Below are 23,391 nucleotides of genomic sequence, written 5' to 3' on the forward strand. Positions count from 1 at the left end.
CTGTTGTCCCTGAGACTTCAGCAGGAGGCACGCTCTTTTCCAAGCCCTTGGAGATCCTTCACAAGTTGAAAGCAAAGTACACAAATTTCCTTTCTACTTCCTTTGGCAGTAAGCCAGCCACTGCAGTCCAAACCCCCAAGCAGCACTTCATCTTGGGAATAGTCTCTCCTCAGTTTCTTCAGGTTCCTCTCCTCAGTAAAGGTTTCTTCTTGTAGTCCAAAGTGATCTAATTTCTTGGGATCAGGGTCCCAAAATGTATACCCCAAAATCCGTTGTTCTCTGAGGGGAGAGGGGCCTGTGCCCAGTCCAAACCAGTTCTGAAGCACTCTGTTTACCAGACTTCTCCTTTTCTTTCACAGTGCAGGGCAGAAACGTCAGACACCCCACAGGAGGTGGAGCCAGCATTGTGGAAGGCAAGTACAGTCCTGGAGCACTTTGTTGACATGACTCCTTCTCTTCTTTCAGTGTGCGGGGAAGAGACATCAGCCGCTCCCCAGGAGGTGGAGCCAGCATTGTGGAAGGCAGGCACAGCCCTATTCAAGGTTCAGGTCAACTCCTCCCTCCCATCTAGATGCAGATCTCTCTATTCACCACTGGGCTGACTCATCCTGTCTCTTTGAATCCCCCAGCCCTGTCACTCACAAAACCAGACAAAGGAATACACAACCTAGCAGAGGCAGGCTTGAAAGGTTAGGCAAGAAAATACCTACTTTCAAAAAGTGGTATTTTCAAATACAGAATGTTAAAACCAACTTCACTAAAAGATGCATTTTATGAGGCATACTAAACTCGAATTTCTACCATGTTATCGGAGTCAGTTAGGATTATAAAATGTAATAATTCTAACAGCCCATTCTGGCCTATGGAGAACAGGTAGCCTTGCAATAGTGAAACACGAAAATGGCTGTAATTCACTATTAGGACATGCCACACACACCAGGGCATTTTCTACCTTATACTTACAATGCACCCTGCCCTTGGGCCTACTATAGGAGAGACTGATATGAAGAAAAGAGAAGTTTTACGGACTGGTAAGTGGATGCACTTGCCCAGTCAGTGTGACAGTACCAGACTACACACAGGCTCTGCAATGGCAGACCTTAGACACATCTTATAAGGCTGCTTCTGTGGGTGGCACAACCAGTGCTGCAAGCCCACCAGCAGCATCTGGATTTACAAGCCCTGGGCATACTCAGTGCACTGTACTAGGGTCTGGCAAGTAAACCAAATAGCCAAACATGGATTCACTGATTAATACATCAATTTACAATAGGGAGCACTTGCACTGTGGCACTGGACAGTAGTGGCACAGTACCCAAAGCATCTAACACCAGCAAAACTACAGGAGCTGATCAATGAGCTCATCAGCTCTGGGGCTGGGGTGCGCGTCAGTCTTCATGACTGAATTGAGCCCTCTGTAGTCCACACAGAACCGGAGTTCGGGTGTGGCACCCGGCGCTGCAGCCTTCGGGACCAAGACCACTGGGCTGGCCCAAGGACTGCTGGAGGACTCAATCACCCCTAGCGCAAGCATCTTTGAGACCTCCTCTTTGATGCAAGCCCTCACCCTGTCAGTTACCCTGTAAGTTATATGCTTTACAGGTAAGTTGTCTCCTGTGTCCACATCATGGACTCACCAATCTGTAGCACCAGGAACCAGGGAGAACAGATCAGAAAACTGTCCCAGCAACTGGCGGCAGTCATTCTGTTGCTCATGGGTCAGGGTGGAAGAGAGGTTAACACCATCCACTGACCCATCTTGCTCTATTGCAGACAGGAGGTCAGGAAGAGGCTCAGTCTCCTCCTCCATTCCAGCATCTGTTGCTAAGAGCATGCCCACTTCAGACCTCTCAAAGTGGGGCTTAAGGCGGTTGACATGTAGGAACCTCCAGGGGTTCCTAGGAGACCGCAAGTCCACCAAGTAGGTAACTGGACTCTTGCGCTCTACAACCTCAAATGGTCCGGTCCACTTATCCTGGAACGCGCAAGGCTCCACTGGGCCCATGACCCACACTTTCTGACCAGGTTGAAGCTCTACCAGAGTGGCATTCTGGTCATACCAGCGCTTCATCTCCTCCTGGCTGGCTTCCAGATTCGCCTCAGCGATTTGCCTGAAACACTTAGTCTGGTTCCTGAAGGCCAGCATGTAGCTATATACATCCTGGGATGGTTTCCTGGGAGATTGCTCCCAGCCTTCTTTGGCCAGACTCAGAGGTCCTCTGACCGGGTGTCCATAGAGAAGCTCAAAGGGACTGAACCCTAGAGATTTCTGTGGCACCTCCCGGTATGCAAAGAGTAGGCATGGTAAGAGGATGTCCCACTTACGCCTCATGGGTTCCTCAAGACCCATTATCATGCCTTTCAGGGTCCTGTTGAACCTTTCAACCAACCCGTTTCCTTGGGGATGGTAATGAGTGGTTAACTTGTAAGTTACACCACACTCCTGCCACAGGGACTTCATATACTTGGAAATGAAGTTGGTTCCCCGGCCAATCACTACCTCGCAAGGGAATCCCACTCAGGAGAACATTCCCATCAGTGCTCGTCCCACCACGGGGCCGTCACTGTCCTCAGAGGTATGGCTTCCGGGTACCGGGTGGCATGGTCCACCAAGACCAGGATGAACCTGTTGCCCATGGCTGTCTTGGGGTCACGTGGCCCCACAATGTCAATCCCCACCCACTCAAAGGGGGTACTGACCACAGGGAATGGCTGGAGAGGAGCCTTGTGCTTCCTTCCACTCTTTCCACTTGCCTGGCAAGTCTGACAGGTCCTGCAATGAGTGTCTGAACTCTTGCGCATTTGGGGCCAATGAAAGTGGGTGACAAGCCTCTCAAAGGTTTTGTTCTGCCCCAAATGTCCTGCTAATGGCACATCATGAGCCAGCCCCAGTAGGAAGGCTCTGAACTTCTGGGGTACCACCAGCACACGGGCTGACCCAGGTTCAGCAACCTTAGGCTCACTATACAGGATACCATTCACCCAGTAGATCCAATGTGATCCTGACTGATCACCTGCTGCCTGGCTTGCAGCCTGTTGCCGCAAGCCCTCAAAAGAAGGGAATTCTCTCTGCAGAATTTTCCCCTGGAGGTGCCTCCTTCTTGCTGCCAACGGTCAGCTCAGGCAGGTCTCCCAGGTCAGCTACTTGCTCCCCAGTAGGCTCCAGGGCATCCCCCTCAGGGTCTACCTCCTCCTGGGCCGTGGGAACTTCGGGGGCCGGTTTCCCGCGCCCCCTGCGACTTCTCTCCAAGGCAGGTTCCTGGGCCTCCCTCTCAGGCTCCAGGTCTTCTTGAGCACCCCTACTGGCTGCCATTGACTGGGTTGTCATTCACACCCAGTCTGGCAGTCCCACCATCTTCAAGTGAGTACTCTTCTCCACATTCTCCCAAGGGAAGCATTCCAAATCGTTCCCCAACAAACAGTCAACAAGCATGGCGTGCCTCACAGCCACCTGAAGAGTACCAGAGACCCCCCACCCCCTCAAAGGGAACCTAAGCTATTGGACAATGACCCTCTGTGTTGTTGGTGGCAACAACTTGGCAAAATGCATGAGGGATAATATGCTCTTGAGACACCAGGTGACACCTGACAGCTGTCATACTGGCTGCTGTATCTCTAAGAGCCTCCACCTTTTGGCCATTGATGGTCACCCACTGCCCATATTTCTTAGTGTTCTTGGGCAGCTGAGCTTCTGAGACCATCTCATAGTCTCCTAAAGAGACAAGGGTCATCTGTGTGGGACCCCACCCACCTTGGACATCAATCTCCTCCCCCAAGGCTACACTAGCCATCTGCCGGGGCGGAGCACCAGTGGGTGCTGGTTTACCAAACAGGCGGCACCTGGTATCAATCGCCTTATGACCCAGGGCGCCACACTTGTAAAATCTCAGGGGTCCCTGTGGAACAGGACTGCCTGTTCGGACCCCTTGCTTTCTCTCAGTGGGAGGCTCAGAACCTTTCCTTTGGCTCCCTTGGGGACTACTTTGGGGCCCTTTGTGGAACTCCTTTTGTTGTTTACCCTTGTGCCCCCACTCTTCTGCTGGCGACCCTGCCCACCTTTGGCTGAGTCTCCCATGTGACCCTTGTGGACCCGGGTGCTCACTCAGTGGTCCGCCTCCTCAGCAAGCTTCCTAGGGTTAGTCAGCTTGCTATCTATCAGATGCTGGCGCAGCTCTGGAAAACAATTATCAGACAAGTGCTCCCATGCAATCAAATCAAAGAGACCTTGCAACTCATGAACCTTGCTACCCTTCACCCAACCATCCAATGCTCTGCAAAAGAAAGTGACATATTCAACCCAGGTACTGTTTCCTAACTTTTTGCATTTCCGGAACCTCTGTCTATAGAGTTCAGGGGTCAAACCATATCTAGACATCAATGCATCTTTCATGTGGCTGTATGAATTGTGGACTTCATAAGGCAAGTCTAACCGTGTGTCCCGCCCCTCACTAAGGAACCTTCCCCACAACCCCGCTCCTCAATCTCTCTCAGGGACCCGGTGGGAAGACATGGCTACCTCATAGGCTCTGAACCACTGACCAATATCATCATTTTTGTAAAACTCTTTCACCATATCTTTGGAAATATACTCTCTACTCTCCACAGACACTGACTGTACGCTGCCACCAGAGGGAGTAACCTCCTAACTTTTGGTTTTAAACTCCTACTCCCTCAAAACTTTTTCATGCTCAGACTGTATTTTCTTTTCCTTTATATCTAACCTCCTATTTTCTATTTTCAATTGCCTATTCACCTTGAACTTGGCCATCTCCATTTCATGCCTTCTTGATCTCTCTCTGTCCTCCAACTCCTCTGGAAACAGACTCTTGTTAGAAGCATTGCTACATGCGGGGAAGATACTCTCCTTCCTCCTAAGCCCAATGGCCCTTCCTGCTGTACCTCTGCATGGTCATCCTCCTTATCATTTTCAGGGGTTTTCCTTGCTTCTACCCAGGCCCTCAGCGCCTGGTAGAACTCTTCCTTCTTTTTGAATCCAGCAGTGGAAACATTGAACTTTTTGCAAAAGTGCTTAAGCTGTGATACTTTGTAGCTTTCCAATTTCTCTTCTTCCCACTCAAGATCAGTAGAGGCTATCGATTCTGCTCTCTCCACTACAACTGAACCAGGCATCTTTCAAAAATAGAAAATCCAAAAAATAATCTACCAAAAAGTATGTGGTTGCGTAATGGTCTGCACTCACTAAGTAATGTTCACCAATCACTGTACATGAGTCACAAATGCTAGTCCAGAATCTTCACCGCTGACCACCAATGTTAGATTTGGGGGTCTCTAGTTGGCACAGGTAGGTACTTGTGACAAATAGGGACCCTTGCCTCTAGTCAGGATAAGGAGATGACACTTCTAAAATAACCCCTGCTCACCCTCTTGGTAGCTTGGCACGAGCAGACAGTCTTATCTCAGAGGCAGTGTGTAAAGCATTTGTGACCACATACAGTAACCCAGTGACAACACTACAGATGGACACCACACAAGGTTTTATATAAAAAATAAGTATACTTTATATAGAGTTACCACAAGACCATAAATGACAAAAATACACAATACTGTTACTTTAAGATGGTAGATTTAGCTTAGTTTAGTTCAGTTCTTAAGATGCGACACTTTGCGTCAATGTACCTTAGGTTGCATTGCTCTTCCACAACAAGCAATGTCGCAGCAAGGGAAATGCGGCAACGTTCAAGTACAATGAAATAAAGACGTGAAGATCTTCCAGATGCGGCACACTTCTCGGGGATGTGAGAAGTTCTCGGTTCGATGCATGGACTGCAGCGGCAACACCCTTGATTCAGCGATGCGACGGCAACAGCTCCAACTGCGACACTATTCTCCCATGATGCGTGAAGCTTCCGCGCAATGTGACAACTACAGCGGTGACATCCACGATGCGACGGCAGCAGCTCCGACGGCGGAGCTCTTCTCGGGGATGCGAGGCGCTTTTCTTTGATGTGGTGCAGTGCGACAGTTCCAGCGGCGATACTCTCCTTCAGAGTTGCGACCGCAGATACAGCCATGGCGACTCGCTCCGACCTCGTTGCGAGACTCTTCTCTTAACGCGGTGCAATGTGACAGCTACAGCGGCTACACCCTCCTTCAGAGTTGCGACGGCAGCAGCAGCGATGGCGACACGCTTCCTCTTCGTTGCGAGACGCTTCTCTCGATGCGGTGCAATGCGACAGTTCCAGCGGTGACACTCTCCTTCGGAGTTGCGACGGTAGGCACAGCGACGGCAACGCGCTTCTTCGATGAGTTGCGCTACCAGCTCCTTGCAACGTGCAGTTCCTCAGAAGGCCCAAAACAGTGGAAGGCCCTTCCAAAAGAACTCTAGGGAGCTGGGGGTTCAAGTCTGTTGTTCCTGAGACTTCAGAAGGAGGCAAGCTCTTTTCCAAGCCCTTGGAGATCCTTCACAAGTTGAAAGCAAAGTACACAAAGTTCCTTTCTCCTTCCTTTAGCAGTAAGGCAACCACTGCAGGCCAATCCCCCAAGCAGCACTTCAGCTTGGGAATAGTCTCTCCTCAGTTTCTTCAGGTTCCTCTCCTCAGTATAGGTTTCTTCTTGTAGTCCAAAGTGATCTAATTTCTTTGGATCAGGGTCCCAATATTTATACCCCAAAATCCTTTATCCTCTGAGGGTAGAGGGGCCTGTGCCCAGTCCAAACCAGTTCTGAAGCACTCTGTTTACCAGACTTCTCCTTTCCTTCAACAGTGCAGGGCAGAAACATCAGACGCCCACAGGAGGTGGAGCCAGAATTGTGGAAGGCAAGTACAGTCCTGGAGCACTTTGTTGACAGGACTCCTTCTCTTCTTTCAGTGTGCGGGGCAGAGACATCAGCCGCTCCCCAGGAGGTGGAGCCAGCATTGTGGAAGGCAGGCACAGCACTATTCAAGGTTCAGGTGCCACTCCTCCAGCCCATCTAGATGCAGATCTCTCTATTCACCACTGGGCTGACTCATCCTGTCTCTTTGAATCCCCCAGCCCTGTCACTCACAAAACCAGACAAAGGAATGAACAACCTAGCAGAGACAGGCTTGAAAGGTTAGGCAAGAAAATACCTAATGTCTAAAAGTGGTATTTTCAAACACAGAATGTTAAAACCAACTTCACTAAAAGATGCATTTTATCAGGCATACTAAACTAGAATTTCTACCATGTTCTCTGAGTCAGTTAGGATTATAAAATGTAATAATTCTAACAGCCCATTCTGGCCTATGGAGAACAGGGAGCCTTGCAATAGTGAAAAACGAAAATAGCTGTAATTCACTATTAGGACATGACACACACACCAGGCCATGTACTACCTTATACTTACAATGCACCCTGCCCTTGGGCCTACTATAGGGGTGACTGATATGAAGAAAAGGGAAGGTTTAGGGACTGGTAAGTGGGTGCACTTGCCCAGACAGTGTGACAGTACCAGACTGCACACAGGCTCTGCAATGGCAGACTTAGACACATCTTACAAGGCTGCTTCTGTGGGTGGCACAACCAGTGCTGCAAGCCCACCGGCAGCATTTGGACTTACATGCCCTGGGCACACTCAGTGCACTGTACTAGGGTCTGACAAGTAAACCAAATAGCCAAACATGGAACCACTGAATAATACATCAATTTACAATAGGGAGCACTTGCACTGTGGCACTGGACAGTAGTGGCACAGTGCCCAAAGCATCTAACACCAGCAAAAATACATGAGGCAACAGCAAAAATGGAAGGGAGACCCATGCCAATGGTGCCAGGTCTAACAACCATATGTCAATAAAATATTTCCATTCATTTGAATCTAGGGACTGTTCTATGTAAGTGCTGTCAGAATGCTTCAATGCCTTAGATTTTATGTGCATTATATGAAGAAACCTAAAGAGGATTACATTTATGTTTAGCTTTGCTTTTCTTGAAATGTAATAAATAAGCACCACTTGGCATTTCTAATCACGTTGTACAAGGCAAATCTTGACTTTACTTTTCACATAAGTTAGTGAGTTTGCTTTTCGAGGGGCACTAGCCAGATTAATCGCCCTTTTTCTACTGCCCATAATACCATGTCTGACAATGCATTACACTAACATTTTGTGAGCATACACAAAGGCAACACGTATTCATGACCTGCTGTCAAAATCAAAGGTTTGATGAGTCAAAGCATGATTGCTGATATGAGGACATTTTTGTATCAACAAAAGGCTTTCCAAGCTCTCTAATCTCAGTAGATGTGTTCTGTTTTTCTTAATTTGTCTAGTGATCTTGTCTGCTAAGATAAAGTAAGGTTAAATACGCGTAAGATATTAAAATCTATAAAGAAGATGAATCTCTTTGGCCCTCACATAAGTTGGGTATTTTAAGAAGCTGTAATACAAGTACATAATGGTCATTATTGTGTTGCTTTATTTTGCCTTTGGGCAATTTTTACTGATTTCTGTGGGAGAACTTTTCTGGTCTGAAAATTAGTCCTTTGTTTAAATATAATTTTTCAAGAACAGCATACAAATTGTCATCTGCCAAATGCCTTCTAGAGAACGCAACACATATATCTGAAATGGATTATCGAGTGTTCATTGGTACGGTCCATTAACTAATAGACAAAATGTACTTATTTGGAACATCACACTTTCTTTTTTTATTTTATTTTTTATTTAATTTTTCCCCCATTTTCTTTATAACATGACATGAGCAGGGCACAATAATTACAAAGCAATAGAACACAAATTTATACATACAGATTCAAATATTCCTCTAGACAAGTTTCTTAGTCTTTTAACAGTCAGTACCTAGCTTCCATCGGATGAAAGGATCCCAGATTTGCCTACCCTGTTTCTTACCCTTTTTTCCCTTCCTAGCATATATGGCTGTTTCCAGTTTTTGTATTGACATTACTTTGCCTAACCATTGATGGTATGATGGAGGGTTAGGGTCCAGCCAGGCAGAAGCCACTAACAATCTCAGAATCGCCATTGCTACAAATATAACATTTCTACAATTTGGCTGCCCGTCAACACTTACCCCCAACAACATAATAGCTGGTGTTAACTCTATTGTTGTTGACAGCGCAGTCTCAAAGAAATTCATGATGTCCTGTTTTAATTTATCCAAATGGGGGCAAGCTGAAAAAATATGTATCAAATCAGCATCTGTACTGCCACATCTAAAACAAGTACTACCAGTTGTACCACCCCACTGAGCAATCTTTGCGGGAGTATAATATAGATGGTATAATATCTTATAGTGTTGGGCCTGTAGGGACGATGAGCACATCATATTTCTCCCCATTTCCTATAACTCAGTAAAGATATCCCTGCCTATATCTAAATCAGTAGACCACTTATCTATCCATTTTTCTAAATCATCTTTCTTTAGTTTTATCATTTCTAAATAAAACCTTTTAATGGTGCAGTCATAACCACTTTGTATAAGGTCCATCACCATATTTCTTTCAAATCCCGATGCGCCCCCTTGTTTATTTAATATGCAGCTTCTTATTTGAAGGTACTTAAAAAAATGTTTTGTATCCAAAGCGAAATTATTTTGCAATTCCGTGAATTGTAGTATACCATGAGGGCCCAACACATCTCCAATTTTTCTTATCCCCCGCCTCTCCCATTCTTGAAAAACAGCTCCCGAAAAAACCTTGCTAGGTAGTGAAGGATTATCTTTTAGTCTGGTGTATGCGTTATATTTCCCAATTCCCACCTTTTTAGTGAACCCTTTCCATATATTGTATGCTGCCATTATTGTCTTAAATCGTGTTCTCTTGAAGTAGCTACCCTCCGTAAATCTCAAAAATACATTTTCAGCATTCGGCCCCAGAACCAAACCGTAAATAGCGAGCGAGCCAAACTTATCCCAACCCTCCACTTCAGCGCCTCCAATCAAGCCTACCCTACATTGCAATGCTGCTGCCCAGTAATAGAGTTTTAGGTCCAGCAGTGACCAGCCTCCTCTTTCCCGTGGGAGTGACGTGAATCTCAATGCCCTCCGCGTCTTGCCTTTTACCCAAATAATAAGATTAACCATTTGTTCACAAATTTTAAACCACTTATTATCCACTAAGAGTGGAATTGCTGTAAAAACATACAAAAACTTCGGCAGAATCAGCATTTTGATAATATTGACTCGTCCTACTAATGACAAATGGAGGTTTTCATATCGATCCAGATCTTTCTTTGCTTTATCTATTATTGGGACGAGGTTTTTTTCCACCAAGGCATCAAGGTCAGCTGATATATTAATACCTAAATACATCCCTCCCTGAACCAATCGGTTGTCATCACAGAGAGTATTAGAATTTTTAATGATCTGGGTCTTAGAAGTATTCAGGGCATAACCCGAGACTAGCCCAAATCTGCGAGCTTCTGCCTCTATCAGCCCAATCGCCTCCGTGGGGTTTGGCGTTATCACTGCCACGTCATCGGCGTAAGCAAGTATCTTACAGGGGCCTAATAATGTATTTAATGGGGTGATGTCTGCACATGACTCTATCCTACGGATTAATGGATCCATGTACATGGCAAATAGCAGTGGGGAGCAAGGGCACCCCTGCCTTGTGCCTCTCTTAATCTGGAAATGTCCCGTAGTGCCCCCGTTTACTCTTAAAGCCGCAACCGGTTCCCCATAGAGAGTCTGTAGAGCTTTCACGAAGCCCCCCTTGATCCCAGCTCTTATTAGGATACGCCACAGATAGTCCCAGGAGACCCGATCAAACGCCTTCTCAGCATCTAACAACATTACAGCCGTCGGATCTCCTGTGACCTCGGTGGTATCAAACATAGTTATAACTTTCCGGGTGTGATGTGTCGTCCCCCTACCGGGGATAAAACCATGTTGATTGCTGCTAACTAGGGCACCTATTATTCCTGCAAATCTCGTTGCAAGGGCTTTCGAATACATTTTTGTGTCATTGTTCATCAACGTAATTGGTCTGTAAGACCCTGGCTCGATCGCCGGCTTCCCTTTTTTTAATATTAGTACAATATCGGCACCTCCCCAAGATTTGGGGATAGACTCCCCCGTCTGAGCAGCTTGAATTGTTCTAATTAAATCCTGCCCTAGACTCCCCCAAAAGGTTTTATAAAACTCTAAGGGCAACTGATCCGGACCCGCAGCCTTCCCTGAGGGGAGATTGCCCAAAGCTTCTTTGATTTCAGTATGATCCAACAGCTTCTCGAGTCCTTCAGCATCTTCAATGGTAACCCTCTCGGCCGGAATATTCCGAAGATATTCACTTATCTCTTCCGCATCACTGGGGTGTTGTTCATCATATAGTTTTTGATAAAATTTCCTAAAGACCTCCCTAATTTCCTCAGGGTCTGAATATAGCCTACCGTTTTCATCACTAATCTCCCTAACATTACCGGTTGCCGCTATCTGCCTAGTGCGCATGGCGAGTACATGTCCAACCTTTTCGCTGAATTCATAGCATCTCTCCCTTCTAATGGTGTAGTGCTGTGATGCCTTGTTTGCCAGGTCATCCTCAGCTTCACTTTTTACCTTCATCAATTCTATAATTGATTGTTCTGTCGATTCACCAGTTATTACGCACTTATGAAGCTGCTCCTCCGCCTCTGAAACGGCCCTCTCTATGCCACTATCCCTGATTCGTGCTACTTTCCTTTTGTATGCGCTAAAGCTACATGTCTCTCCACGAGCACCAGCCTTAAAGGCATCCCATATAACTCCCACCGAAGCACTCCCTCTGTTATTCTCAAAGAACTCACTTATCCATTTGGACATATGTTGTATATAATTATTATCCAAAAGGAGCCCTCTCTCAAAGGTCCAGACCCTACTTAATCTTGTTCTCCCTTCTAACTTCATTGTTAGTACTAAGGGGTTGTGGTCACTAAAAATTCGTGGGAGCCTATCAATTTCTACTCTAGTCATTAGGTCGTTAGATATCAAGAAATAATCTAGTCGAACACAGATACGATGTGGTGCCGAGAAATATGTAAAACCTATTTGGTCCGACCTAATTTTACCCCAGACATCTTGCAGAGTATTATTTTCTAAGAGATCAACCAATGCTTTATATACTCTTTTCTTCCTGCCTTTATATTTTCCGGTCAACCCTAGCCCCAGCCAATCCGCCCCATTAATATTTAAGTCGCCTCCTATAATAACCTGAGGTGGCCAACCTGCTAGTTCTGCGTCTAAAAACTGCAGAATTTCTGGATCATCCTGGGTTGAGCCGTGTACTGCTACTAAGGTTGTCCATACGACCTCTATTAAAATCTCGACCATAGCCCATCTACCCCATTGATCTTGTAATTTTCTTCCGATTACCACATTTTTATTACTTGAAAGAATAGCTACCCCTCTATCTTTCGTCCCTTGCTTGGACCTTGCTATTAAATGGAACCCCAGCTGTTTAAGGCAAAACTCCTGAGTGCTCATTATGTGCGTTTCTTGCAAAAATACGTAATCGACATTCATCTGCCGCAATCGAACTGCTATCTTTTGTCTTTTTTGGGCATCGTTTAGCCCACATACGTTCCATGTAAGAAATCTAAGGGACATATCTAGTTTTTAAGGGGTTACCAACTGACTGCTCACTATTACCAAGCTTGTTCTTCGCTACTTCTATTGCATAAGTTCCCAATTTACCAATCCCATCCCATTCAATCCGACACCTATACTCATATTTCCAATCATAGTTCCAATCTCGGTCAAGTTCTGCATATTTCTGCCAAATTCCAATGCTCATGTGCCCTGCCCCCTCTCCCCCCTCCCCCACCCCAGACAGCCCTCCCACAGGTACCCACCCCCCCTACAGGCAAATAGGTCTGAAAGACCTATGTCTGACCGGCGGTGCCTACAGGATGTCTCGCCCGCCCTCCCCCCGATTCTCATAAACCAAAAATTTCACTCATGGTGCTCATGGTGCTCCCCCTGAGATACTATTAAATCCCATCCGCTTCTAGTGTCGCCTACAAACCTACCCCTCTCCCCAATCCAACAAGCCAACAATGAAAAAACAAAAAAGGAAAAAGGGAGCAATCCCAATCCCAACTCATGAGTCAAATATTTAAACAAGCAAAAGGGTTCTCCTACTGCATAATATTGCTATCACTTCCCTTTTTCTTTTTCCCCCTCCCCCCCTTCTTAACTATTTCTTCCGGGAGATGTCTCTGATAGCAACCACTTGGGCGTCATGCACCACAGACTCTTTATGTTGTGTCTCATGTTGACCTCTGGATTCGCGCAGAAAAGTAAGATACTCTTGCGCCAGAATTTCGGAAAAAAAGATCTTAAAGCTTCCATTTAGTCCAACCTTCAATCGTGCTGGGAACATAAGGTAAGCCTCACAGCCAATGTTCTGGAAGGGAGTAATCATCTGCCTCATCCGCCATCGCCTTTCCACGGTGGTGTGGCAGAAATCAGGACGGGCAAAGAAAACAACATCCTTATAGGTACACCTATCCTGTGGCTTTGCCTTACTGATTATCTCTTCACGTAGTAAGAAATTCCCTACATAAAGCAATATTGCACGAGGCTTACCCTGTGACTCTTTCCGCATCATCGGAAACCGGTGTGCCCGTTGTATCTCATGCTCCCAATCCCATGAAGCCATCTCCGGAAAGGCACCCTTTAATAACTCCACGACAAACCCCCGTACATCTCCCCCCTCTTTTCCTTCCTGTACCCCAAGTAGTCTGATGTTGTTACGCCTCTGTCTATTTTCGAACTCCTCCAATTTCCAGAGCATATCCGCTGTGGTCTTGTCCTGGTCTCTCTTAGCATCCTGTAGTTTTACAAAGTCGTCCTCCAAATTTCCCGTTCTGTTCTCCACCTCAGATACTCTTCCAACCACTTCTTCATACATTTGATTGATTTTATGCAAAGAGTTTTGAATTTTTTTGTTTGCAAGCCTGGCTCTTCTGCTTGCCCTTTGACTCTCAGCACGGGCCTCGCCCTGTATTTGCTTTAATGTGGAGAGTAGGACTTCAAAGTTGGAGGCACTCTCCTCAGCCCCCTGAGAATTATCGTCTTGAGTACCCTTATTCATATTGTCTGGCCCTAGCGTAGGCAGTGCGTGGCTTTCCAGTGTATTGCCCCATTCAAGTTTTTTTGCCACTGATTTCGCCGGGACTCCGCGAGATGCTCTGGCCAGGTGCTTTCGAATAGAGCTGTTTTTAGCTTTACTCTTGTGCTTTGTTCTGCTTTTTTAGTACAGGTTTATTCAATTCTATAGGAGCGATCTTTTGCATCTTCTTCTTTGGAATTTTTTGTACTGTCTCTTGCTCCAAATCGATAGACTCCGTGTCACTATCCAGAGGGACAGAAGCACTGTTCGATTCTGTCTCGTTATCAGTATCTGACTCAGTGCTCAGCTCGGAACCTACTGACGTATCCAAATCTGAATCTGGCACCAAATCCGAACTACTTTCACTCCCCTCCTCTCCGTCTGCCTCATCGTTGCCAGTAAAAAAAACATCCTCACTGGGGGAAGCCAAAACGGATCCTAAGGTATTTAGTGTTTTATTACCTGCCTTGTGGGTTGCATTTGCATTTGCATTTTCGCTTGCATTTGCATTTAAGTTTACAACTTTCTCGACCCCTAACTTCCCTGGGACAGGTACTGTCTCTTTACCTTCGTCTCCTGGGGTCAGCTCTGGTGTTGAAGTTGAGATAATGCATAGAATCTTATCTGCCCCATCCACATCAGCGCGAGCAATATCTGCTTCAAAAGCTGTTACTGTCTCTTTAACAGCTGTTTCTTCCGCCTTCGATTGCTCAGCCCCGCCTCCTACCAGGTCCGTAGAAAGCCCTGTCGATCTCAAGGGCTCTGTAACTTCAGAACAACTGGCGGGCTCCGCCAGACAGGCCGCTCCTTTGGTCACTCCCATGAGGCTGTCGAGCCGTCTCTCTCCAACCGGAGCGCACAAGGATGCCAGGGATGGAACCAGAAATAGCCGATGCAGAGCGGGTAGAGCGGGTAAAGCACTCGGTAAGGGTGAAAATGTTTCCACAATCGTGGTTTGCCGGAGTGGAGTCTCTCTCCCTAATACCTCGCCAGTGAGAGCTGGTACCTCGTTGCTTTTTTTTAGTGAAGCCATCATCTTTTTCTTCTCAGCTTCCTTTTCTCGGATCTTCCGCATTTTGCACTCCTTTGCAGCCTCACGTCTCTGTTGCGCCTTTGCTCTCGCCTTGCCTCTCAGATTAGAAGCTGGGGCTCCAGAGCCATCTGTGAGCACTTCCTCATCGTCGTTACCCCACCTGTCTTGGGGGTCACGGGTTTTCTTGGGTGATCGCAGGAGTTTAGGTGCCATTATTCTCAACAGCTCCTTCCAGTTGACCTGCCAAGTCCACCCTGCTCGCGCTGCAAGGAAGGAAATAACCTTGGAAAGAGCCCTTTCCTTTATCTGGGTTATATATTCTGCTCGTGTGGGCCAAAGAGTAGACTCTCCAAACATCGCATCCAGCAGCTTAATATTTCAAAGAAAAAGACAGGGAATTTTCGAGCACCAGATGCACCCTATGCATCACCATCAGGAGGAGAGTTGGACGCGACTTTCCTCTACGGCGTCTCGGCGGCCATCTTGCCCAAAAAATAAGCAAGGCTCTGGAACATCACACTTTCTATGAAACCCATTTTCTTGCATAGATTATATGCTCTTTGCATGCTGTTTTTGATGTAAATCTTCATACTATGGAGATTTTAAGTTCTCATTAATGCTTTGTAAGCTTAAAGAGAGTTGATAATGTTGGCATTGTTAGCATGGTAACTTTACTCACTATATATGTGTGTGTATATATGCATTTAATAGAGACATCTAGCCTCAGATTCCTCACCTTTGAGTTTCCCGGAATCAGACTGGAGCTGAAAGATTTTTCTTCAAGCAATACCTCTGTGCTTCGAAAGGCGGCATTGGTCGGCTCCATGTGACATCGTCTCCTATGTAGGCGTCACCTCAGCGCACTGATGTCTGTTTTTTCTTTTCGTGTCAGCCAGCGCTGATCCGTGAAGAGAACTTCTGACTGTCACTTTTTGACAGGCTTTTTTCGCTGTCTTATCAAAACTTTTTGGTGTGTAGGTATGTTTAAGAAGACTTCTGGACTCAAACAGTGCGGTACCTGCCACGTGATGACGGATCCACACTTGATTTGCCTTTGGTACCTGGAGAGCGATCATTACTTGAAGTCGTTCTCCGACTGACGGGCCATAACTCCAAAAGCTTTGTGGGAGCGGTCCCTAAAGCTGCTTGTTGCCCGGCGCTCGTCATTGCATCGTTCGCCTCGGAGGTCTTGTTCACGGTCCCGGTCGAGGCGGGGTTCCAGGCACCGCTCCCTGAACCCAAAGTCTTCGTCCTCCCACTTGAAGTCCTCAAGTTTGTCAGGTAAAAAGCACAAAAGACACAAGAAGTCAAAGCACACTTTGACTTCATCCCATGTGTTATCTGACATGACAGAGGAGTCTTGATGCTCTAGGCCTTGTTCCATGCTCTACTGCCTCCCCAAGAACGCCCCCACCCAACTTAAGGAATATTATGATGCAATGTGCCTCATATTTGGGCGGCCTGACCCTGCTGGCGCTATGAAGCTAAGGTACCCCCTGTTTCTTTGAGGTCCAAGAGGAGGGGGATTAGGAACACAAAATATACAAAACCTCTTGTCAGACCTATCTGATTTATCAATTGGTATTAACTCTACAAACAATTTCAAGTGTACAACACAGATACAAGTTTTCAGGAAAAAGTAACTCTAATTTAGATTATATTTTATTGTTCAAAATACATTTTTTCTTTCTTTTTTTGTATAAATAGGTCTATTTTTTCTTTTTTTTTTTTTAAATAAAAACGATTTATAAATGTTTACAGTAACTTGTGAAAATGAAGAGAACATCATTTATAATTTACAATTTGAATGGTGAGAAAGGTTGAATGAGAGAGTGATTTTGATTTCACTCGAGTTCTTTATTTCCTGTGGGGGTCACTGAAATAATATCTTATGAAATTGTAAATTATAACTGATGTTCTCTTTTCATTTTCACAAGTTACTGTAAAAATGTATAAATCGTTTTTTTTATTTAAAAAAAACAAAAGAAAAAATAGACCTATTTATAAAAAAAAGAAAGAAAAAATGTATTTTGAACAATAAAATATAATCTAAATGAAAGTTACTTTTTCCTGAAATTTTGTATCTGTGTTGTACACTTGAAATCGTTTGTAGAGTTAATACCAATTGATAAATCAGATAGTACTGACAAGAAGTTTTGTATATTTTTTGACCCTACTGGCGCGCCTTCAGGCACCACAGGCTTGGAGGGGGCTCCATCGGGTACCATGTCGGCGCCTCTGGAGCCTATGCCCCCCAGGGTTACGGCAATGGATCCGGACCAACGCTGGTTGTCCTCCGATCCGGCTGTCCCTTCGGGAGGATCTTCTGTCGCAGCAGCAGTTGAGGGATCTCCACCAAACCCCGTCAACTCTACACCTGCTTGCATAGAGATTGAGCGGCCGCAGTTCATTGCATTCAACCTTCCTTCTGAAGTTTGCAATGTTATTGTGGCGGTGAGGCAACCATCCCTTATGACCTTGTACACCTGCTGGTAGAACACATTTGTAAAATGTTGTACAGAATGATCTATTGATCCTCGTTCCGCTTCCCTCTCTCAAGTTCTAGTTTTTATTTTGACCCTTGCTCAGCAGGGCTCTGATCTGGGCACTCTTAAAGGGTACCTTTCGGCCCTGTCTGCCTTTATGAGGCTGCCAGACCAACTCTCATTATTTAAACTCTCTATTGGAAATACATTTCTTAATGGGCTTGCACACATTTTTCCACCTGCCCCTTTCATCATGCCTCAGTGGGACCTTCATTAGGTTTTCACCTTCCTGATATGTGTTCCTTTCAAACCTCTGCACAACTGCCACCTCTGGCTACTTACTATCAAAACAGCCTTTTTAGTGGCAATAACTTCTGCCAGGAGGGTGAATGAATTGCAGGCTCTGTCATCCAAGCCTCCTTACCTGATCATCTACCTTGAAGTAGGGGCTTCGCACTAGGGCCTCTTTCTTACAGAAAGTAGTAACACCATTCCACGTGGGGCAATCTGTCACCTTGCCCACTTTCTATGCTCCTCCTCACCCCTCTAAAGAAGAGGTGTAAATCCATTGCCTGGAACCCAAAACAAGTGTGTTGTTCTAGCTTGACCGCACTCACGAGTTCCGGATGAATGACTAACTTTTTGCTGGATAGGCTGGATCAAAGAAAGGTTGTGCGGCGCAGAAGTGGACTATCTTGTGATGGGTTGTCCTCTGCATCACAATTTGCTACACACTGGCCAAAAAGCAGCCTCCTGAAGGCTTAAGGGCTCGTTCTACCAGAGCTAAGGCTGCTACCAGGGCCTTGCAACGTGGAGTCCCAGTCCTTAACATTAGTCAGGCAGCAACATGGGCATCCCTGCACACATTTACCAAGCACTACTGCCCATAAGTCAAGTCCACAGGGATGGCCTTTTTGGCTGCTCTGTCCTGCTGGACTTCCTGATCTAACATATCCTCAGTCCCTCCGTTGAGGATGGTATTGCTTGGGTATCTATTCAAATGTATGGAATCTGTGGCTAGATGTATATATCAGATGGACAAGTTACTCGCCTTTGGTAACACCTTGTCTGGTAAAAATGTAATCTAGCTGCTGATTCCTTACCGACCCACCTATCCTCCCCACACTGCAGATAGACCTAGTGGCAGCAGCTTAGTGATCGCACTTGTTTAGACATGCACAGAAATGAAAGATCCTTGGTTTCGAAAAAAAGGCACTACCTCTGGTGTTCAATGTTGTAACACACACTAGTTACAACATTTAACAACATTTACTGCTGAACTCTTTACTGCACGCGGACGCGTCTTGCGGTTGCTGCATTTACTGCTGGTACCACAGTGAAGGTAAGACGCACGCTCTTGTAGCTGCATGCATTTTCAAGAAACTGACCCTCTCCCTAGCGTCTAAATACTGTTTTAGAATCTTTTGCTTTTTAGATTCAAACCAGATGGCAGATTCTAATTAAACATTCATTTAAATATTGTATTCCTCTCACATACTCTACTCTACCAATGTGAAGGTAGACCAAGCGCTTCACAAGCCACATTCATTCTTAAGTAAAATACTTGAAATAAAATGTCTAAAATTCCCCACACAATCTTTTGACTTTTAGATGCCAACCAGATGGTGGATTCTATTTAGATCTAACTGTGCCATTTTTGCTGTTTAACGCTGTCATTGCTTTTTACAAGATTTGCTATGTGGAAATTTATACCACAACTGGATTTGGTGAGTCCACCACTAATTGTGGCCACCCTTTAATCTATTTTTTACAGATAAAGAAACACACCTGACTCATGTTTAAATTATTTTGCCCCATATAGGCTGTCCACGTCCATATTTTCAGTCCAGAGGAAGACCCGCTGTGACGCTTGTTGAACAGCGCATACCTCTGGGTCGAAACGTCAACGCTCTTTATTTAGCTTATGTCCATCAGTTTCTTTACCCCAAAGATAGAAAGAAGAACTTTGTTTGTTAGTGTGTTTATGAAATCATAGGATATAAATTGTGAAAGGACAGACCTATATTGATTCATATGATACATATTTGTTATTTGCATGTTTTTGTTTATATTTCACTCACGATATCATCTTGTCACTTCATTTCACTTGACTCACGATAGTCACTTTGTTTATCTGTTAATGAAATTGTTTATGCGACAGCCATATATAAAAAATAGTGAATACTACATTTGAACTATTTAATAGGTATTCTTGGTGTGTTTCCTACGGCATATCATTTATTGAACGTTGAGCAATTGGTTTATCCGACAGAACCAACTGTAGATTATATTATGAAATACCCAGGTCCTGAGGGACACAGGGACACCCTATTATTACTAATAGCAAAGCAGCACCTCAACAAGGCAGAGTACGAGCACAGAAGAGCCAATACCGGCCTGTATCAATTTATACATTGCAGTTATAAGATACACCAGGAAACAGATGATGGTTCCTTAGGATATCACAAAACAGTCAATGGCTTCCATTTTTGGGAAGAATAGCTATATGGCTTAAAGTCTTCCTCACTGTGGCTTGCATGATGTATAACTTTCAGTTTGCTGTCCCTCAGAAGCAGCACCAATGCCTTAACAAGGCTTGGTGTTATTGATAAGGTGGCAAGTACCAACTATTCCCTCTCTCCTGTTGCTTTTCTGCTCTTATTGTTCGATCCCTTGTGATTGCTACCTGTCTTGTATTAAGATCCACGGTTTGCTGCTATGGTTTTAGCAACATAAACAATTAGAACCCTGTAACCAATGGTCTGTTTGAAATGACCGCCGTCCTTGACTGGACACATTAGTAAAAAGTGCATCCTGTCTGTCCCTCTGTTCTAAACTGCCCCATCATCAATGTACAACCCTTAGTGGTAATCAGATAGACTCTGACAATTAATGAGGCATAGAGGCAAGTCTAACAGAAATACTTTTTCAAATAATATCCTCCACCTTAATACCTGCTTCCAGTGGGAACAGCACAACAGAAAGCAGATGATGGATACATTGCAGTTGCATCAGCTTCAATTTAGACTGCTTTACATTTAACAGTTACATTGATATTAATCATAAGTGTGTTCTTTGATATTTGCAGAAACACCATAAATCTCCTGATATCGTCATAGGGGCAGATACCATTGTGGTAAGTTATGAGCAAAACTCTATTGCACAGACAATTCCAGTATCCACCCTTCTGGAGCTGAAACCCTATCCTATCCTTGCCTATTTTTTATTTGACGCCACCTTGTGGCTGTGAGTGGTCCTTTAAGTCTAATTAGGTGTTAAAGTGATGTAGCAATTTCTCAGTTTATTGTTAGGCATTTGGGAGTCCCTATCTGTAATACTTATTAATAATAGCCTGTTATTTCCACAGTGTTAGCAAAAGATATTTCCCTTTGATATGGCAAATCTGAAATACTCCTTTTTCTGTTTTTTAACTCCCATAGTTTTCACTCTTGTTATAGTGTTTCTTTTGCCAACAATAGGAGTGTCTTTATTAGAGAAAAACTCAATACGTAGTTAAGGTTTTGGTTTGAAAATGTTTAGGAAAAAGTACTATGCTGTTTTTCTTTTTATTTCAGACATTGGAAGGAGCCATTCTAGAAAAACCAGTAGACAAGCAAGATGCCTATAACATGCTTTCACGGTTGGTAATCTAAAGAATGCTTTAACAAGAGCAAACTATTTGTTACTTGTCAGCATCGCTGTAGAGTTTTGAAAACACATCTTTAACCTTGCGCACTATCCTTTTCTCAGTCAAAACTGCTTTCACAACTTTCAATTTAAAAGCTTATTTATTTATTTATTTATAGAGCTCTAACAATCATCCCGAGGGATAGCACAGCGCTAAATAGCAAGAATTTGTTATACAGTCACCAGCCGAAGTAGTGGATTTGTCAGATACTAGATTTTAGGTAACAGATCGGTTTTCATTTTTTCCTAAAAACCAAATAATCTGCTGTGAGGCATAGATCTTGAGTTAGTTTGTTCCACTTTCTAGCTGCCAGATATGAGAACGAACGTCCACCTGCCCTCACTTTCCTTATGCGCTTTGACCTGGCCTGCGCTTGGTAAAGTGACCATAGGCACCTCGTAGGAGCTTAAAATTAAATTTTGTTCTGGGTCCACTACAGTGTAATGCCTTATGTGCATGGCTGAGCAGCTTAAACACTGCTCTCTGTCGCATGGATAGACAGTTGAATTGTTTCAGGCACATGGAGGCTGAGCTCAGTCTGCTTTTATTACACACCAATTTCGCTGCAGTGTTTGTAGTACCTGTAGACGTGTAAAGGGGTAGTCTGCCATGCCTACGAACAAAGCATTGCCATAATATAGCTTGCTAACGAGCAGGGCCTGTATGACTGTTTGTCTACACTCCAATGGGATCCGGGGGAAAGAGTCTTCTTAGCAGTTTCAGGGTTGCAAAGCCCCTTCCACACAGGGCCCGCACATGGTCCTTCATGGAAATGGCACTGTCTATGAGGATGCCTTAGTTTTTAGCACATTGCTTGTGTGCTGGGGCATCTCCCAGAGTTTGTGGCCACCAATTGGCATCCCAAATCAAGTTAGCTCCACCAAAGAGCAGGATTTCCAATTTCCTTGCGTTTAATTTCAGGCAATGTTCTGACATTCATTGTGCCATCTCTACGAGGCAGGTTTTCAGCTTTGCCTTGGTGTCCTCATGTCTTTTCTCAAGCGCTCACCCTATGTGGGAAGGGTATGCCTAGACGTGGGTCCCGTGCTCACTAGGCCACTAGAGTCAAGCTATCCTGGCTGAAGACGGCTGATAGCCAGAAACCGGTCCTAGGATGCTTGATTCCGGTCCAGGGAAGACATGGCTTGGCAGTTCAGGCTGGACTGTTCCCATGAGGCACAGGGTCAAGACTGATTTGCATATGGCCATGTCTGAACTGGGGTGGCTTGGTGAGCAAATAAGATGGATTAAACCCAGATCTGTTACTGGGGGTGAATGTTTTGCCATTGTGCAACATTCCGTCCATCATCTTATGTGTTTTGCTGTGTGCTATTAGTAGCCCTGAAACCGGTTTGTGTGGGGTCTAATAGATCGTTAGACTCTAGGTAGTTGGATAGTTGTCTATTCACCAACCTCTTCAGAACTTTGGAGAGGTATGTAAGCTGAGAAATTTCCTGGTAGTTTCCAGGGTTGTGCACATCTGTTCCCGCTTTCTTCAGCATGGGGGTCAGTACCACCTGCTTCCAGACCTCTGTAAAGGTAGGAGAGTGGATGAATTGCTGAGTGACATAAGAACATAACACAGCTGTGATCTGAGCAAAGATAAAATGAGGGCAGGGATACAAGGGAGATCCTGATTTCACTTCCCCTATTGCCTTTAGGACCTCGTCCTCTTTTAGAGGGGAAAAGTTGCCCATGCTAGATGTGGCGCTTGGGTGAGGAGTCCGGTGCGCCCAGTTACTTGGATCTGCAGTGGTGTTTGGGTTAAAGGAAGAGTAGATTCTGCTGATTTTGTGAGAGAAAAATCTACAGATTTATTCCACAGGCTTCTTCTGAGGGGGGCAATGTCTGGGACATATTCTCAGGTTTGCTAAGTTCCCTTACTACTTTAAACAACTCTTTTGCTGAGTTACAGTTCTCGTTAATTTGTTGTGCATAGTAGGTCTTCTTAGCCTTTCTAATGGTGTTGTTTTAGGTCCTAAGTTCAGACTTATACCTTAACCTGTCAGTTTCCTGCTTAAACAGTCTCCATTGGCTTTCGATCAATTTACACTTTCTTTTGAGTGCCCTCAAGTCCGTTGAGTACCACTTCTCAGTGTGGGGTCTTTTTGTCGGCTTGGATTTTACCTTGGGGGCGCATGTGTCCAGGACTTTT

At 45.0% G+C, this 23,391-nt stretch overlaps 1 protein-coding gene across 4 annotated transcripts in view; it reads left to right on the forward strand.

Moving 5' to 3' along the window:
• The window catches only part of ASMTL (acetylserotonin O-methyltransferase like), a 221,177-nt gene that overhangs the window by 60,002 nt on the left and 137,784 nt on the right, over positions 1-23,391 (forward strand). For all 4 annotated transcript variants that reach the window (XM_078658086.1, XM_078658088.1, XM_078658085.1 and 1 more), the window contains exons 4-5: positions 20,637-20,684; positions 21,124-21,188. In XM_078658086.1, coding sequence (XP_078514212.1) covers positions 20,637-20,684; positions 21,124-21,188 — 113 coding nt within the window. The remainder of the gene's footprint in view (positions 1-20,636; positions 20,685-21,123; positions 21,189-23,391) is intronic.

This window comes from Lissotriton helveticus, chromosome 8, assembly GCF_964261635.1.
Source record: "Lissotriton helveticus chromosome 8, aLisHel1.1, whole genome shotgun sequence".
Lineage (NCBI taxonomy): Eukaryota > Metazoa > Chordata > Amphibia > Caudata > Salamandridae > Lissotriton > Lissotriton helveticus.